Here is a 17,954-nt window from a genome sequence, read left to right on the forward strand (position 1 = left end):
TCTCAGCCTTGGTACATTTTTTGGTACTTTCGATTTAAGTTACAGGATTGCAAGCAATCAGCCAACTGGAACACAGCTACTTGTCAAGCAGGACTGAGCACGAGCTTGCCCTGAAAGGCACTGGGCTACAAACTAACACTAACAAATATCACTGTTCAGCTTCAGAAGTCTAGCATATTCACCAAAAGAGATACTCAAAACAACAGCATGTTTGTGGTAGATTCAGTCTTTTTTTTTTTTTTTTTCTTTTAAAGTAAAAACATCCCACTATGCTACAGCAAATTATAAACATTCAGGAAAAACTGCTCCTGTGTATTCCTGCACCAAATAATGAAGCACGATTGGTCTAGTCTGAAAAACAGTTTTAATGAAAATATTACTATTTTGTTTATTATATATTTCCTTGCTTGAGTTTACAAATCAGAAAAAAAAAAAAAAGATTATTACATAGGAGACAGAAAAATGCTGATCCTGAGCACTACGAAAGTGTAAAAAAAACCTGTTTAGGATGTGAGTTAAGGTGCAACTGGATGAGATTCCCAGGCAGGAACAGGAGATCCAACAGAACATTGCAGATTTAACTCTTTGGCAGCCCAACTTTTACTGTTCACAAACTTTTCAAACAACACTGGTCCCTGTAGGACATACAAATTGTAGAAATAGGGGAATTCAATTGGCACCAACATTTTGTGGGGGGGTTTTTTTGTGGTTTTTTTTTTTTTTTTTTGCTTAAGGTCTTGGGACATTGGTCCTTTAGAACATGCCCCCAGAAGCAGGCTGAAAAGGATGGTTTGGAGGTGTTTGGGTTTCTAAAGAATAGTTTGTAAAGAGATAATGTGTTTTACAAATTTCAGCCTAGAGACCAATCCCTGAGCAAGTGTATGATTTTTAACTTCATCTCACGTGTCAGTTTTACGGTATCTGAAGAAGCTGCATCTCCCAAGCACATTAGCATTCTCCTGACAATACTTTTGTCTTGATACAGTGTGTACAAATAACTGAAACACAACCAGATTTACTAATGAGAAGGATTATGCTCAACACTGCTCCTGAAACCCATGCTCTTTGCTTGCATTTGAGCCTCTATAAAAATTAAAGTGAAATTCCACCAGACTAAAGGTCATTAGAATCAAAATCATTAACTAAAATAAATAGCCTTAGGTAACAAGTGAGCACAAGCAAGTTCTCTCACATGTAGCTTTGTCTTTTTATTATTAAAATTTATAACTAAGCAAGACACTGCATCAAAATCTTACCTTAATATACAATTTGTCTACAGCAAGTAGTTGTCAGAGCAGTAACTCACATCATAACCAAGTTACTGCTGTGAGTACCATGAGGGCCCTCCGGGGTAACCAACTCTAACATTGGTTCCCCTATGACCACTCAAAGCCATTCAAAATCATTCCTGACTTTCAGCCTACACTTTAATTAATGACACACTTATACTGTCTAAACCTCATGTCATCACATCCTCTACCTTAATGTTTCTTCCTCACTCCATGTTTAATTTCCTGATGTTCTTAACAGACAGAAATCACAGATCCCATCAGTTTGCTTATCAGCACCACAGTGCTGAGTCACAGGGACTCCCCACCATCTCTCCTTTCACTCAGCTTTGCCTTCTTCGGAAATTATTGTAATTTGCCTTGAAATGCACGGCTCTTCTACACAATATCAACCCATTTTCATTGTCATGGTCCTCAAGGTCACTGAATTCTTCATGTGTTATATTTATTTACTTCTAAATCAATTATGCTGTTAGACCTTGTCTTAAAGACAACTTTGATTCACACATTCCTACCTTTGTCACGCCACAAGCAGGAGACATCTAAGTGACCCTCCCACCAGTCTTTGCAATGCTACTATCTTCTGCTTCAGTCAGTTCCTTACACACCTAAAATGGTTTTTGCCAGTTTCGACTTCCTTCAGAAAGAAATGTCTGCTATGGTCATTTGTGAGACACTACAGATGTTTCCAGATGAAAGCATGCATCTGTTCGGACAAGAGGTTAGCCCAATACAATCTTCCTCTCACAAACCCATGCATTTTATACTTGACAACCTTCCACACTGCTTCCACCTGCTCATAATGTTTTTATGATTCTCCTAATGTGCAAGGTTTAAAATGAATTTTATTATCACACTCTTGCCTGCTTTTGCAAGACTGTACTTAACAACATTTATCATCCATGCCCTTCCTTCCAACACACAGAAAGCATCTTCTTATTATCCTGTTAGGTGATGCCACTGCTTGCCTAGAGCACTAGTTAAATCTCTGATAAGAGAGTCCAGATTTCAAGTGTTGCATGTTTTAGCACTCTGGACTACAGATTACTAAACTCAAATTCAACGTAGTAAAAGTTTTGCTTCCATTGCACATATCTGTGTATCATTTTCAGTGTCATCCCCATAAGAAACAACTCCTTATAGCTCAGGGATCATATCCAGATCACCTTTACTCAGTTCCTTGTCTCTATGCACAGCAGTCCTGTTCCTTCCTTTGTGAGACTGGTTGTTTTTCCCTTTCATGTAATCAAAGCACCTTCTGTTACCTGTTTTAATACACTTTGTAAGACACCACCTGTCTGCTGAGGTGGAAGCCCCTGCCTTATCCCTGGACCTCCTGATCCTCAAGGTACTCCTTCCTTTACAAACTGATTTTTTTGCCCACACCTCTCAGAGGTTCTGTGTTTGCTCACCATATCCTGACGCAATGGTCAGGTGAATCATCAGCTCTCGGGTCATTTCCTAGGTGGAGCCATTTCTGTTATTTGAGATACTAATATTTGCACCTGTAGCTTTGCTGAATATCATGCCTTTTTTTCATATCCAAACTCCTTGCTTCACCACAACGCTTCTTCAATTTCTCTAGAGTCTTGACAGCTGCTAGGCCACACGTTTATATGTTTAACTTAACCTAGGTTAAGTTGTGATCACCCAAACCAAGTTCACTTCTATGTCCAGCTTCCCTGCTTTTTAATCCACGTCTACAGTTAACTCCATCAATTTTATAGCTTCAGTCAATATCTGACAATGAAACTGACAGATAACACAGCTCTCTGTACCTTACCATTACCAACAGCATTCTCTGTCTGGTGTGGGGAGTCAGTCTCTCATAGTGACAATACTCAGAAATACTTCTTTCTAAACATACTATGAGATTTCTAACCACATTTAAATCCAGGACTACGTGCAGCAGATCTCTTGAACTATCACAGCAAAATCTCTTATCAGCTCTTCCCAAAGCAATTTCAGCCCAGCTGGTTCTCTTTTATCCACATTAATGCTGCTTTACAATTTTTCATCACTAACACACAGTGGAATTTCCCCAGTCATCTTTATTCCTCTGTTTCCAGAGCAAGGTATCCCCTTCAACATCTCTTCACTTTATAGCTCCACTTCTCATGGCTCCTGGTAACCTTTAAGAGCTAATTCCAATACTAGTCCAACAGCCCCCCTTCCACCACTTTACTCACAAGCTTCCCACTTCAGTTCATAACACTAATGTGTTTGCACCACCTTGGAAACAAACTCAAAACTTCTCATTAAAATGCTTTTCACTGTTTACTTCATACAACTGTTATCACTTGTCATTTCACAATCATGTAACCCTTATTTCACCTCCAACATCAGTTTCCTCTTGATAGTCAGAGAGAAAAAAAACCACGTACAGGCCCCATCAAGCATGCACAGGGTTAACTCACACATATTCAGACTTCTGTCATGTGCTGCTCTGCACCAATAAAGCCTGAACAGATTTCTGTATCTTTGACCCAGGTGTCAGAAACATACAGATCAGTAACTTCAAACTCAAGTTTACAATAGACATAACAGGTTTGCCAGTACAATTCTGTTGAATCACACTCCTTCTACCTCTGCAAAGTGTAACAAAACACTGATTTAACACTGCAATATGATAAGTCATGCCATGTCCTGATCTCTTTTTAATCATGGAAAAATATGTAAACACTTCTCACTACAGGCAGATTAGTCATAAGTCACATACCTGTACTCAAGTAACAGACATTACTAAACTTAGTTTTTCCCAATTCTTAAGTACTGGAAGAGCAAGGAGTACAAATTTCTTAACAGCTTCTCCAATCTAAGGAAAGGCATAGCAACTTCTGCTGTGGTGATGCTGAAGCAAAAAAAACCAGTTCAGTCTAAAATGCTTAAATTTGTCACAGATTATGATAATCAACAGAGAGCCTGACAAGAACTGCAGAAAATTCCTCATAAATTTTAATTCAGAATCTTATTCTTTTCTAGAAGACTCTAGGTTGTTATAGTAGAAAATACCACATCCTGCAGAGGGTTGTATTCAATGATTACAACAATCCTTATAACTATAGAGTTTCTAAGCAGTTAATTCCCTCAAAAAAATCTCTAACTAAAATGGAGCACACACAGACTCCACTTACTTAATTTGGTATGTGAAAAATCTAATAAAATTTTGCACATGCAGCAAGTTACACCAGGTAAAAAGGCTGAAATAGAATTACTGTTTAACAACCATTTTTCCCTCCCCAGCAATCCATATCCATGTTGCATACCAAATTCACTTCATATGCGACAACTTTAAGTTCAGATCATGAGTTCAAGGTTGAGAGATGTTCGAACCAGAAAATAACAAGAATTTCTTTTATTAAAAAACATTATTTAATCCAAAAATAAAGGCAGTGTCAGCTTTCCAGTGATTTAGAGCCACATGAAGTGTGCCTTCCATAAATGCCAAATGATCTCCTGAAGAACATCACCTGTTTGTCTTTAAAGAAGTATGATGAAGGCTAACTCATGAAATTGGGAAGGTGAATAAAATAGTCGTGACAATTTTCTAAAATGTGTGTAGTAGTTTACTCAGCAAATTCCTTCCTCACTCAAAGCTGATAAGTCACCTTGGCATCATCTCATGCAGCCTACAGTAATCCTGGCCCTATAGGAAAACATAATTATTAGAGTATCAGAATCTTGTGGATCTCCAGTGTATAACTACAGCCATAACACTCCACATGGACTTCATTTGTGAAGGACTGTAGCTGCTGCAACAGAAAGAATATGTGACAACTAAATGTGAATCATCATGAAAGTACTGAAAGTCTGAAGTCTCTAGACAGTTCCTGGAAACACACTCTAAAGTTTATACGAGCCCTCAGGAAAGAAAAATGTCTCAGAAGATTTCTCTCTAGAAATTTAACTGTCTACATATTCATGTAGATATACATTTATTCCTTGGAAACTGCTATGTTTTCTAAGCAGAAATTTATCTACAGCAAAGCTTAAGGGAAATTTGACAAGAGTTTATTCATTCCTTGCCTTTCTATCACTACCTGATCATATGAAATTGTTTTGAAATATCTTTAAAGCATATTTTCAAGTAATTAGAAAAAAAAAAAAGCAAAAGCAAACATAAAACTCTGAAATAACTCAGTTTACACAGCAACCATTGAACAATCTGGTCAAGAATTTGGTGGGGAAAAAACAGCCTTCTTAGAATAACAGAATCATAGAATAGTAGGAGTTGGAAGAGACCTCTAGAGATAATATAGTCCAACACTCCTGCAGAAGCAGATCCACCTACATCAGGTCACACAGGAACATGTCCAGGTAGGTTTCTGGGGACCTCCAGAGAAGGAGGATCCACACCCTCCCTGGGCAGCCTGTGCCAGGGTTCCCTCACCTGAACAGTGAAATAGTTTTTTCCTTATGTTTAAATGGAATTTTTCGTGTTCCAGCTTCTTCCCATTAACCCTTGTCCTATTGCTAGATACCTTCAAAAAAAGGGAAGCCCCAACCTCCTGATACAGACCATTTAGATATTTATAACTATTAATGAGATCCCCCTGCAGTCTCCTCTTCTCCAGCCTGAACAGCCCCAATTCCCACAGCCTTTCCTCATACAAAAGATGTTCCAGTCCCCTGATCATCTTGGTGGCCCTGTGCTGGACTCCCCAGCAGTTCCCTCTCCCTCTTGAGTCGGGGAGTCCAGAACTGGACACAGGACTTCAGTTGAGGCCTCACCAGAGCAGAGCGGGAGCAGAACCTCACTCAACCTGCTGACCACACACTTCTTGATGCATCCCAGGATGCCGTTGGCCTTTTATGCCACAATGGCACAGTGCTGGCTCATAATTAGTTTGATGTCTATCAGAACTCCCTGGTCCTTCTCATTGGAGCTGCTTTCCATAGATCAATTCCCAGTGTGTACTGGTGCATGGAGTTGTTCCTACCCAGGTGCAGGACTCTGCACTTGTCCTTGTTGAACCTCATGAGGTTCCTCTCTGCCCAACTCTCAAGTCAGTCGAGATCCCGCTGAATGGCAGCACAGCCTCAGGTAAATCCGCCAGTCCTCCCAGTTTGGTGTCATCAGGGAACTTGCTGAGTATGCTCTGTCCCCTCATCCAGGTCATGGATGAAGATGTTAAACAAGATCGATCCCTGTGGAACTCCACTCACTACAGGCCTCCAACTCAATTCTGTGCCATTGATCACCACTCTTTGGGCTCTGTCATTCAACCAGTTCTTGATTCACCTCACTGTCCACTCATCCAAGCCTCGCTGCCTGAGCTTTCTGATGAGAATGTTATGGGAGACAGTGTCAAAAGCCTTGCTGAAGTCAAGGTAGATGACATCCGCTGCTCTCCTCTCATCAAGCCAGCTGGTTATGCACTCATGGAAGGCATCAGGTTGGTCAAATAGGATTTCCCCTTGGTGAATCCATGTTGATTCCCCCTGATAACCATCTTTTCCTTCATATGTTCAGTGATAACATTCAGAATGAGTTGTTCCATCACCTTTCCAGGAATGGAGGTGAGGCTGACTGGCTTGTAGTTTCTCAAGTCATCTTTCCTTCCCTTTTTGAAGACTGGAGTGACTTTGGCCTTTCTCCAGTCCTCAGGCACCTCACCTGTCCTCCATGATTGTTCAAAAAATGATGGACAGCAGCTTAGCAATCACATCAGCCAGCTCCCTCAGCACCCTTGGAGGCATCACATCAGATCCCATTGACTTACAAGTGTTAAGCTTGCGCAACAGGTCTTTAACATCTTCCTCTTCCACTCAGGGCAAGTCCTCTGCTGTCCAGGCCATCCTACCATCTTTGCTGGACTCAGCTTCCCAAGACTGAAGCAAAGAAGGCATTCAGTACTTCGGCCTTCTCTGCATCCTCTGTCACCAGGGAACCCTCTGTGTTCAGCAGCAGGCCTACACTCCTCCTCATCTTCCTTTTGCTGCTAATGTACCTGAAAAACCCCTTCTTCTTTTCCTTTACTTTGATGGCCTTCTTGTGATACTTGGAATGAAAACAATCAGTAAAGGACAGAATAAAGCATAGAGTTCCCCATGAGTTACAGAGTTGTCTAGCCTCAACCAGGTATCCATTGGCATAAAGAATGAGACAAATCTATGACAACTTCAAAAATTATGACAAGCCAAGAAAGGTAGCCAGAGAAAAGTCCCATGAAGGTTTAAAAACACAGTACATCTTCATCAGCACACGAAGCTCCAAACCGGTGCCTGAATCTGGGGGCTTTGCTCTCTGTGCACGGCACCACAGCACCTCTGTTCACACCACTCTCCTCAGCTCAAGTGCTGCCCTGCTACACCTGAGCAGACTGAATGGCTGGTGGCACAAAGTTACAAAATTGCCAGACAGCAGGACAACACAGAACAGATTTGCTCAACATTGTAAAAAACATTTGTCTGTTCTCAAGTCAACCAACCATCTCCCAACTTATTATATTGCAGACAAGAGCCCTATACCATCCTCCAGAACAGAGTTCAAGTGATGCAGTCCTTCCAGCAGCTCACTTTGCCTTGTTCAAGCATGCCTGCAACCCTGCTACAGGGCCTGAACCACTGTGCTGTATAAAAGCTTAAAAGAATGAACAGTTTAGCAGACCACCATACTCAGCTCCAGACTCAAATTCCTTTCTCTGGAAAGGCCAACAAAGATGACAGCAGGCTGGTTATATGCTAGATACTTCATCTAGACAGAGGGATGACCCAAGAAGTCCTTCAGCATGCAAGGTTTTTTTAACGTAGTGTTTCTTAAGTTGTGTGTTACTATTTTGGCCTGAGCTGAAAAAACAAGTATTGAGTGTGCCAATACTCAAAAGTGTAATTCTGCACTTATTTAATATCTTATAATTATGTCTAAAGGAAGTGCCAGAGTCTGTTTAGCAATGCATTTAGCTGTAAAGAATTAAGAGAGTTAAGCCACAGGAGCTTTAAGTAATAAGGTTAAAACCAGTATTCCTTAAAGGGACACTGTCAAGGCTGGAAGCCAAACTTGTCTTAAAACTCACCAACAGTTTTAGGCTAAAGATTATCTTGAACAAGACACCTTCTCTTATCCCCCCATCGGACATGCCATTCCAGTCCAACTCACTTTAAATACAGGATGTTTAACTAGAAGTCTGAGGCCAGCACACAATTGTTGGAAGATCATACCTTCTTCAAGTTTCTAAATACTCCAACTTCCCAAATCAAGACAAGGAAAAAAGAGAACAAAATCTTTTTTAATCCCTTTAACACAGTTTCTAACCTACACACCTTGTCCAGCAACTTTAAGACCTATACAAATTGAAGCCTGCCTAGCAAAAGTACATCCTGCAAACAAAGTGGGTGAGGTTGATATACACCTGACAACATCTCAATTTAATTTTCCTTCAGTACAGGATTTCCCTAAATTGAAGGCCTCTGACCATATGCTTCCATATTGAATGTAGATACTCAGCTCCCTTAGAATTCTTTCAAATGCCATGCCAGCTCACCCAACAAAAGGATTAATATCTTGACACTCAAAAGCAGTGAGCTAGAAGTAACATAGACTGAGTCACAATGATTAGCTGCCAGTATTTATTTTCATTTTTAAGATGGCCTCACCTAGCTGCCAGAAAGTCAGCATATCTGCCAGTACCATTCTCCAATTCTTTGCCACTTTCCACACCAGTAAGACATGAATTCATGCCATAATGTGGTGCTTATAAAGTTCAACCAACATCAGTCAAAAGAATTCCCTATCTGAGGACTTATCATCAAACTTGATCCCATCGCCACAGCTGGTCTTCATGCTGCACAAGAAGGAAAAGGTCACTAATATCTGAAGGTACTCAGTGTGTTATATGGGAAAAATAAAAGGACAAGAAAAAAAAAAAGAAAGCCTAGTGAAGGAAGTAGGCATCTCTGCTTCTTGCAAGAACCTCACAACTAAACCTCACTTGCATCTTTTCATTAATGAAAACTATCAATGAGAGGTTTCTGCATTTATTTTTTTAAAAAAGTAATTCTGGATTAAATTGGAAGCTTTCTTCCCAGGTGAACTAGAAATACAGATGCCCATAATGTATTTCAAAATGCATTTAACCTGTCAACTCGTAGTATTAGTCATATAAAGACAGTTAAAACCAAGGAAACACTGGATAGTTCATACACCTACCACAACATCTCCAGTTCTTTTAAAATTTGTAAATAACTTCCAACCCAAAAACTATTTAACAGGAGCAGAATTATTTTGGATTCCCACTACAATTTACTTCCACAATTATTTAAAAGTAATCAGCAGTTGTTGTGATAGAATAAAACTCAACATGGATTGTTCAAGGAGAATCCCTAGCAACAAACAAAGGACATTTCAAGGAAGGTTAACTTCATAAAGCTGAGGACGGTTATTAGAAAATGGACTGAGAAGGATAAATTCAAACCAAAACTGAGATATCAGATGCAAGAATTATTTATTAAGAGTTTTCTAGGGGACTAAAAGGCCACTGCTTCCCTAGCAAGGACAACTGAAACCCATTGCACCCCAAAGAGATATAAGCCATAGGACAAGAAATGAACAGTATCAACACAGGTTGGGTGGCTCTGGGTGTCAGAATTTTGACACAGGCAAAAGCGAGAGGGTTAAACATTTAAAAAAAAAAAAAAAATCAAATCTTCATTATATTAGAGAAAAAAACCACCAAGGACGATATTGCCCTCCCATCCCATTAACTGACTTAAGTGCTAACAGCGAGGAAGCAACAAGTATCCAGTATTTACCCCATGCTTGTGGAAAGACAAGCACCTGTGAGATCAGGTACTTTCCAGACCATCGATGAGTGAGGATGACACAAATATCCAAAATGCAAACAATAAAAATCAGAAAGTCAAGATAACCACCACTCAAGATATCAGTGAAGAAGTCTGTAGCCCAGTGACACTTGCTTTATAAACGCATCCAGAGAGATCAGAACACAGGCTCTAAGGAGAGAAGAGCACAACACTCAGGGCATGCTTGCAGGAGGACACATAATTATACATCCTGCGAACACCAGACAAAATCATCTTAGGAGTTGAAGTTCTGACAAAATGGTGCCTACAATTCAATACCTATTTGGAAAGGTTGATCTACATTGTACAGATTTAACACAGACAATTTTGAGACGTCTGACTTACCAGTGCAGGATAGTTTTATTAATGTTTGAAATTACATAATACAATGGAGAGACAGTGAAACAGAGTAACAGCCACTTGAGAGACCAGTCATGGTTAGTGAGGCTTCCCATACCAAATGATGGTCATGTTTCAACATTTTTTTCCTCCTAGATTGGATATTCGCCACGTTTACAAAACCAAGCAGGACACAGAAGCCAGTGAAGAAGCAAGTAACAAAAGCAGCATTATGCACAGCAGTCTAGTCAGGATGCCTTAGAAAAAAGAAAATCCATCTGAGAACCTGCTAAATGCAGAAAGATCTGATCCAAATATCCACGATATATACCTATACGAGTCTTTTATCACAGAAGGCATCTGCCAAATATAACAGGTCACAGCAGAAAAGGAAAACATGATTTCAGCAAAGTCCTTGGCAAAGATGGCTAATACATGCACAGATAAGCAAAGCTAGCAGTAGAAATAAAACCGACTTTAGTTCTCTATTTAATGATGTTGAGATCAATACAAGAGTATTAAATGCAACTTTCATTTGTATAGAAAATTCTTAAGTACGGCCAGAAAACAAGGACTGCAATGAAGAGCTAATTCAAATGCTAAACAGAAACCTTTCAAACTTGCTCTCATACTCTTCCACACCAAGAAAATGCCAGGGAAGTTTTAACCTACCAAAGAGGCAGAGCAAAGAAAGTCTCTCAGAGCAGCTGCCAATCTGTTAGCAAGATCACACAATGAATTATCTGAATGAAAAATTAAAAGAGCAAGTCACATCTTTACAAACCTCAAACTTAAATCTCAATGCAAAGAAGATTCTTCACTAGCAAACACTCTTTTATCTGTTACCATCCAGATTTCTAATGCATTTTATTTTGTTTCAACACTACATACACCAATAGGTTCCATACAGACAGCTGAAGGCAGGCCCATGATCACAGGCCCAGGTTTTTTTCAACCACTGGCTAAGTCACACAGCCAAGCATGTGTAGTCCAGGACAACTTATTGACACAGGTAGTTGAGAAGTCAAAGAGGAAAAGTGTGCTTCTGGATCTTGTACTGACAAATAAAGAAGGTCAGGAATGTCAAGGTTAGGGGCAGCCTTGGCAGCAGTGACCAACCATAAGATGGTGGAGTTCAAGATCCTGTGTGGAAGATGCAAGGTAGCAAGCAAGGCTGAGACCCTGGACTCCAGGAGAGATGCTCTTGGCCTTTTCAAAGATCTCTTTGGAGGAATTTCAAGAGCTAGGCTTCTAGAAGGTAGGAGTGTACAGGAGAGCTGGTTAACCTTCAAGTAACACTTCCTCCAAGGCCAAGATCAGTGTATCCCCATGAGTAAAAAAATCAGGTAAAGGAGGTAAGAGGCCAGCGTGGATGAATGAAGAGCTCCTGAACCAACACTAATGTAAGAAGAAAGTCTATGGAATGTAGAAAAAGAGACTGGTTGCTCAGGAAGAGTATAGGAATGACATCAGAGTATGCAGGGATGAAACAAGGAAGGCTAAAGTTCTCTTGGAATTAAACATGGAAAAGAATGTAAAGGAGAATAAGAAAGGCAAGTACAGCAAAAGGAAGACTTGGGAGAATGTAAGCCCACTAATGAGAAGGGTGGTCTAGTGAGAGAGGATAAAGAGAAGGCAGAGCTACTGAATGCTTTCTTGGCTTCAGACACTACAACTAAGCTTGGCCCTCAGGAATACTAGTCCTTGAAGGATAAAGACTGGAAAATGGAGGACCTTCCTTTGGTTGAGGAGGATTGGGCAAAGGATCTACTAGCAAACTGGACATCCACAAATCCATGGGTTCCAATGAGATGCAGCCACATGTGCTGAAGGAGCTGCTGATGTTATTAAGCTACTCTCCATAATTTTGGAGTAATTGTGAAGCATTGGTAAGGTGCCTGAGGACTGGAAGGCAGACAATGTCACTCCAGCCTTCAGAACGAGCAAAGAAAAGGATCTGGGAAATTACAGGCCAGTCAGCCTCATCTCCATTCCTGGAAAAGTAATGGAACAGCTCATCCTGGATGTCAATCATCTTTTCCATCATGTGTTTAGAGAGATCAGGGGGAGTCAACATGGATTCACCAAGGGGAAATCCTGTTTGACCAACCTGATGCCTTCCATGAGTGCATAACCAGCTGGCTAGATGAGGGGAGGGCAGTGGATGTCATCTACCTTGACTTCAGCAAGGCTTTTGACACTGTCTCCCATAACATCCTCATCAGAAAGCTCAGGCAGTGTGGCTTGGATGAGTGGACGGTGAGGTGGATGGAGAACTGGTTGAATGACGGAGCCCAAAGAGTGGTGATCAATGGCACAGAATTGAGTTGGAGGCCTGTGGCCAGTGGAGTTCCACAGGGATCGGTTCTGGGGCCAGTCTTGTTCCACGTTTTCATCAACAACCTGGATGAGGGGACAGAGCGTACTCAGCAAGTTCCCTGATGACACCAAACTGGGAGGACTGGCGGATTTACCTGAGGCTGTGCTGCCATTCAGCGGGATCTCGACTGGCTTGAGAGTTGGGCAGAGAGGAACCTCATGAGGTTCAACAAGGACAAGTGCAGAGTCCTGCACCTGGGTAGGAACAACTCCATGCACCAGTATACACTGGGAATTGATCTATGGAAAGCAGCTCCAATGAGAAGGACCAGGGAGTTCTGATAGACATCAAACTAATTATGAACCAGCACTGTGCCATTGTGGCATAAAAGGCCAACGGCATCCTGGGATGCATCAAGAAGTGTGTGGTCAGCAGGTTGAGTGAGGTTCTCCCCCTCTGCTCTGCTCTGGTGAGGCCTCAACTGAAGTCCTGTGTCCAGTTCTGGTCTCCCCAGAGCAAGAGAGATGGAATTTCTATAAAGAGTCTATGGGAGAGCCACTAAGATGATGAGGAGAAAAATCACTTTTACAAGGAGACTGAGAGACCTGGGGCTGTTTAGCCTGGAGAAGAGAAAAATGAGGAGAGTCTTTAACAATCCTTAACAGTGCAGGTGATGAGATTATAGGGCCAGTCTTTTTTTCTATAGTGTCTAATGACAGGACAAGGGGTAATGGGCACAAGCTGGAACACACAAAGTTCCATTTGAACATGAAATTTCTTTTCTGTGAGGGAGCCCTGGCACAGGCTGCCCAAGGAGCGTGTGGAGTCTTCTCTGGAGATATTCAAAACCCGTCTGAACACGTTAATGTGTGAACCCATCAATGGGAACCTGCTTTAGCAGATGGCTGGACAAGATGGTCTCTAAAGGTCCCTTCCAACCCCTACCATTCTGTGATTCCTGACTCCAACACTCCATCTCTTCTGACAAAAATGTCACCAGATAAGCAAGCTTTTCTAACTCTTCAGAGCTGCAGCAAGATATATGGTAGGCCAAAAAAAACAAACACACAACATCCCCAACCTTCAGACAGTGTCATTTCACACAGCAGTCAACAACTTGAATTTTTGGCCTGCAAGACTAGAAATCACCTAACTTGCTCTCCTACATACTTCAGGTTGACAGATCTCATAGGTACTTTACATCAGGCCCCAAGACAAATGCCCATTCGACAACTACAATGTGACTAAACCAGGAACCATACACAGGAACGAGGGAAAATCCCCACTGCTAACGTCCTTGCAGCAGCAAAGCCTTTCAGACATTGATATAGCAAACAGGACAGGCAAGATATGAGAAAGACACACAGGTTTTACTATAACTATCAGATGGATAAGGCAGGTCAAAAAGTTAGGAATACAATGACATTGAAGACACAGCATAAGCTGTTACAAAGCAGAGAGACAGAAAACTAGAAGAGAACCATCACTACCTTGTGACAGCAAGGTACAGTTGGGTGTAAAGGAAGATGTAGTAGAAGTAAACAAGCTTCTGGACAGCAATGCAAACAGAGCAAATGAACCTTCACAGAGTACCAGTGACCAGGTGACCCAGCCTCAACAGGGTCCTCCTCTACTGTGCCCCTTGCAAGCTGTGCTGAGATAGCAGTTGCATCTGTCAGTCAGAAGACAGGAGGGATCAGAAGAAGAAATTTAATTGAGGTCTTAGGTAAAAGCAAGAAGACCAAGGAAATCAACAATGTAAGAGTGAAGTGAAAAACTAGACTGCTTCACTGGGATTTGTTTGATTTAATATGTGCTATTTTCACAAATACAACACTAAATGCAAACTAATAAAGCAAACTATGCCAAGAGAAGATTATCAGACATAATCCAGACACAGCTGCTCTAAACAGGAGTATATGCAATCTCTTTTGCACTTAAGCAGTACAATCAAAATATGAAGAAGTCCCCTCTAAAAGCCTCAATCATATAATATTCAGAATTTGTTTTCTCCTTCACTTCCTCTCTCTGCATATTTTTGTGCTCCAAAAGAATCCCTTAATTTGTTCCTGCAACAGCCGGTTACCATTTGCTCACATCACACATCCTTTGAATACTTGCAGGTGAGCTCAGACTCACAACTCCTCAGATTATGTTTTCAGTCAGGCTCTCTATGGCACATGTAGCTCAAAGACTCTGAAAAACTGAACTAAAAAAAAAAAAAACAAACCAAATTTGCTCTCTAAAAAGAAAATGTAAAAGAAATCTAGCACTAAACATGAGATCGAGAAGCCATGGTTGCTAGCTGCTCCTTCAGGAAAAGGCAGCACTCCAACATGTTTGGTGTGTGCGCTGTCTTAGATTAGCCATTCATTAAAATACTACTAATGTGCATAATTGAAGGGGAAAAAAAGCAGATCAATGAATTACAACACTATCTTTCTGGCTGCCAGGCTTCTTGTTACACTGCCACTTACAGGTTTTTCCACATTTCCCTTTATCTGTTTAACTGCAATTCAGAGGTTATTAACAGTGTCCCAATCGCCTACATTTATTTCACTCTTGGGTTTTTTTTTTGTTGTCTTTCTTTTTTCATCTCAGGTCTACAGCATTCAACCCCTGAAATCTTACATTTCCACAATTTTTAATCAGGGGAAAAAACTTTTTTAACTTTCATATTAACAGCTGCACTGCCTCAACAAGATGAGTTCATTTTGGTGGGAAGGGAAAACGTAAGAAAAATATCGGTTTTTTTTCTTTTTTAAAGAAATGACAGTTAGTAGACCTTTCTTCTCCTTGCCCCAGAAGTTATTATCTCAGCTCCTGGTAGCTGTTTGATTTTTCATACTGCTCTAACTCAGTGCAGTTCTGTTTCATGCTCATACTGGTGAGATTCCATGAGCTCACTCCTTCAGTCACGGCTATTTCACAAAGCATGTTTCTTCAAGCTCAGTTGACAGACTAACATTCTGCTTTCTTATAATAAAGTCAATCAGTGTGACCTATCTAAATTACTGCTGTTACTTTGTCTTAACATAGCAGATGGAAACTAAAGACCTAATTTTCAACATAATTCCCCACCTCACACTGTCACCAACTTCTCACCTCAAGTTTCTTCTTTAGCTCTTTATACAGAGTCAAACAGTAAGGCAAACTCCAGAAAGCAGTGTTCCAGGCTGCTGAAATGCTTTTGTCACAAAATCTCTTAACAGACCAAGAATTTACACCATGGGGATACAAGTTTCAGTAGAAGAGTTTCAGTAACTGAAACATCCATGACTTTTCACTGCTCTTAGTAGACGGCATAGAAACACATCTTTAACAGTCAAACTCACAGTTGTTTAAAGAGTAGCCTGAGATCATTTTGAGGACAAACCACTAAAAAAGTAGAAACACCTGTAACATGTAAGCATCCTTGACCTAGTAAGAATTAGCTTCAATTAAGACATTTTGGCAAAGCTTGCAAAATGGAGTAGGCAAGTCTACCAGAGATGCTACACACACTTCACAGTTTACACAGAACTGTGTAAAACAGCCCCACACTTGTACAGATCTCCTGACGTATGTTTAATAAAGGGCTGAAGCTTAATTTTAAAACACTCTGCTCTAAGAACAGTGCTCTCCCCAAAATAGTGCACACTCAAGATACTCTGCCAGCTTCATCATCAAAAGAATGATTTTGACTAAAAAATGAGGCAAACAGCTGGATTAATAGCTGTCATAAAACCAGTGGATATGAATGAAAGAAGAGCTAAACAGTAAGCACCACTGCAGTGCCAGTATTTTTGATCATACCTGGCAAAGGAGTTGAGAACATTAAAACTACACTTTTAAGCCGCAGGGCATGGCTGGCATCCGGGGACACCCTGTGACCAACCACATCGTTCAGTGTGGAACGCTGACAGGAGACACATCTCTGTAGTGTGAGTCCTGGCAGATGGTTTTCCCTAGGGATTTTTTTTTTTTTCTGGCACAAGAGAACAAGAAATTGAAAAGTAGACTTAAAGAGCAAGCTGCTAGCACTACAACCCAGCCTGCATGAGAAAAGTGCCGCCTTTCAGTAACCTGTTCAGCAAGGGAAAGAGGCTCGACAGCACGATGAGAAGATAATCAGTAACGTATCTGAAATAATAACACTGAATAAACTGAATTAAATAATACTGTTGTAAGTGAGCACGCAGAGAGTGAAAGCTGCAACACTAAAAGCAATGACAGCAACCTGCTTCCTGAGAGCATGGTTTCACTCAGCGTCCGCATTTCAACTCGTGTTCAAATGAACTACGAAAGTCAAACACAGCTCCTCCTCGCTGCAGGGGTTTTGGCAGCGGGCGGGATTGTTGTTCCTCGACATCGCACCTGTTCCCTCGCCCTTCCTCGCTCCAACAGCCGCCCTCGCCCCCCCGGGGCGGACATCTCGTCTCCCGCACTCGGGGTTCAGGTGGAGGCTCCCGCTCGGAGCCGGCCGTAGCTCCCTCGATGGAGCGCGAGCTCAACCGGGAGGTCACCGGGACACCTATCCCCGCTTCCGACAGACGGAAAGTCGTTAATTTACGAGATAAACCCAAACCTCACACAGCCGTAACACCTCCCAGCCCTGTTCCCGCTCCGGAGCGGGGTGCCCGGCTGACAGCTCACTTTGGAGGCAAGTGCTCGGGGCGGCCGGGCTCGGCCTTTCCTCGGGGGGCCCGGTAGCTTTCCCCACCAACCCTTTCGCGGCAGCTGAGGCAGGTGACCCCCGCGGCGGGACGGCGCGGCCGCCCGCCCCGAGGCGCTCCCCACATGGGCGCTCCCCAGCTCCACCCAGCGGGACCGTCGCCCCCAGCCGCTCCCGCGGGAGCCCGGTCGCCCCTCGCCGCCGCCCCAACTCACCTCGCACGCACAACAGCGACATGGCGGCGGTGGCTACACCTCAACCGCGACCCCACCAGCCGCCCCCGACTCTTCTCATGCCGCCCCGCTGCCTCAGGGCCGGCGGGCGAGGCGGCGGCGCCGTGAGCGGGGGCGGGGCCGCCCGCGGAGGGGAGCAGGGGCGGGGCCGCCACCGGGCGGGGCGGGGCGGGGCGGGGCGGGCTATCGCCACCCCGCGGCGGCCGATAGGGGGCGCCGCCGGCGCCCGCCACCGCTCCCGTTGCCACGGCAACCGCATGGGGCTCGGGCGGGTGGGGGGAGCGGGGAGCTGTCCCCCTCAGTTCACAGAGCTGCGA

General features: G+C 42.5%; 1 protein-coding gene across 2 annotated transcripts in view; it reads right to left on the reverse strand.

Moving 5' to 3' along the window:
- Positions 1–17,735, reverse strand: part of UNC13B (unc-13 homolog B) — a 223,462-nt gene extending 205,727 nt beyond the window's left edge. For both annotated transcript variants that reach the window (XM_062017878.1, XM_062017877.1), the window contains exon 1: positions 17,620–17,735. In XM_062017878.1, coding sequence (XP_061873862.1) covers positions 17,620–17,641 — 22 coding nt within the window. In that variant the 5' untranslated portion in view covers positions 17,642–17,735. The remainder of the gene's footprint in view (positions 1–17,619) is intronic.
- Positions 17,736–17,954: the final 219 nt, after the last annotated feature.

This window comes from Colius striatus, chromosome Z (assembly GCF_028858725.1).
Source record: "Colius striatus isolate bColStr4 chromosome Z, bColStr4.1.hap1, whole genome shotgun sequence".
Classification (NCBI taxonomy): domain Eukaryota; kingdom Metazoa; phylum Chordata; class Aves; order Coliiformes; family Coliidae; genus Colius; species Colius striatus.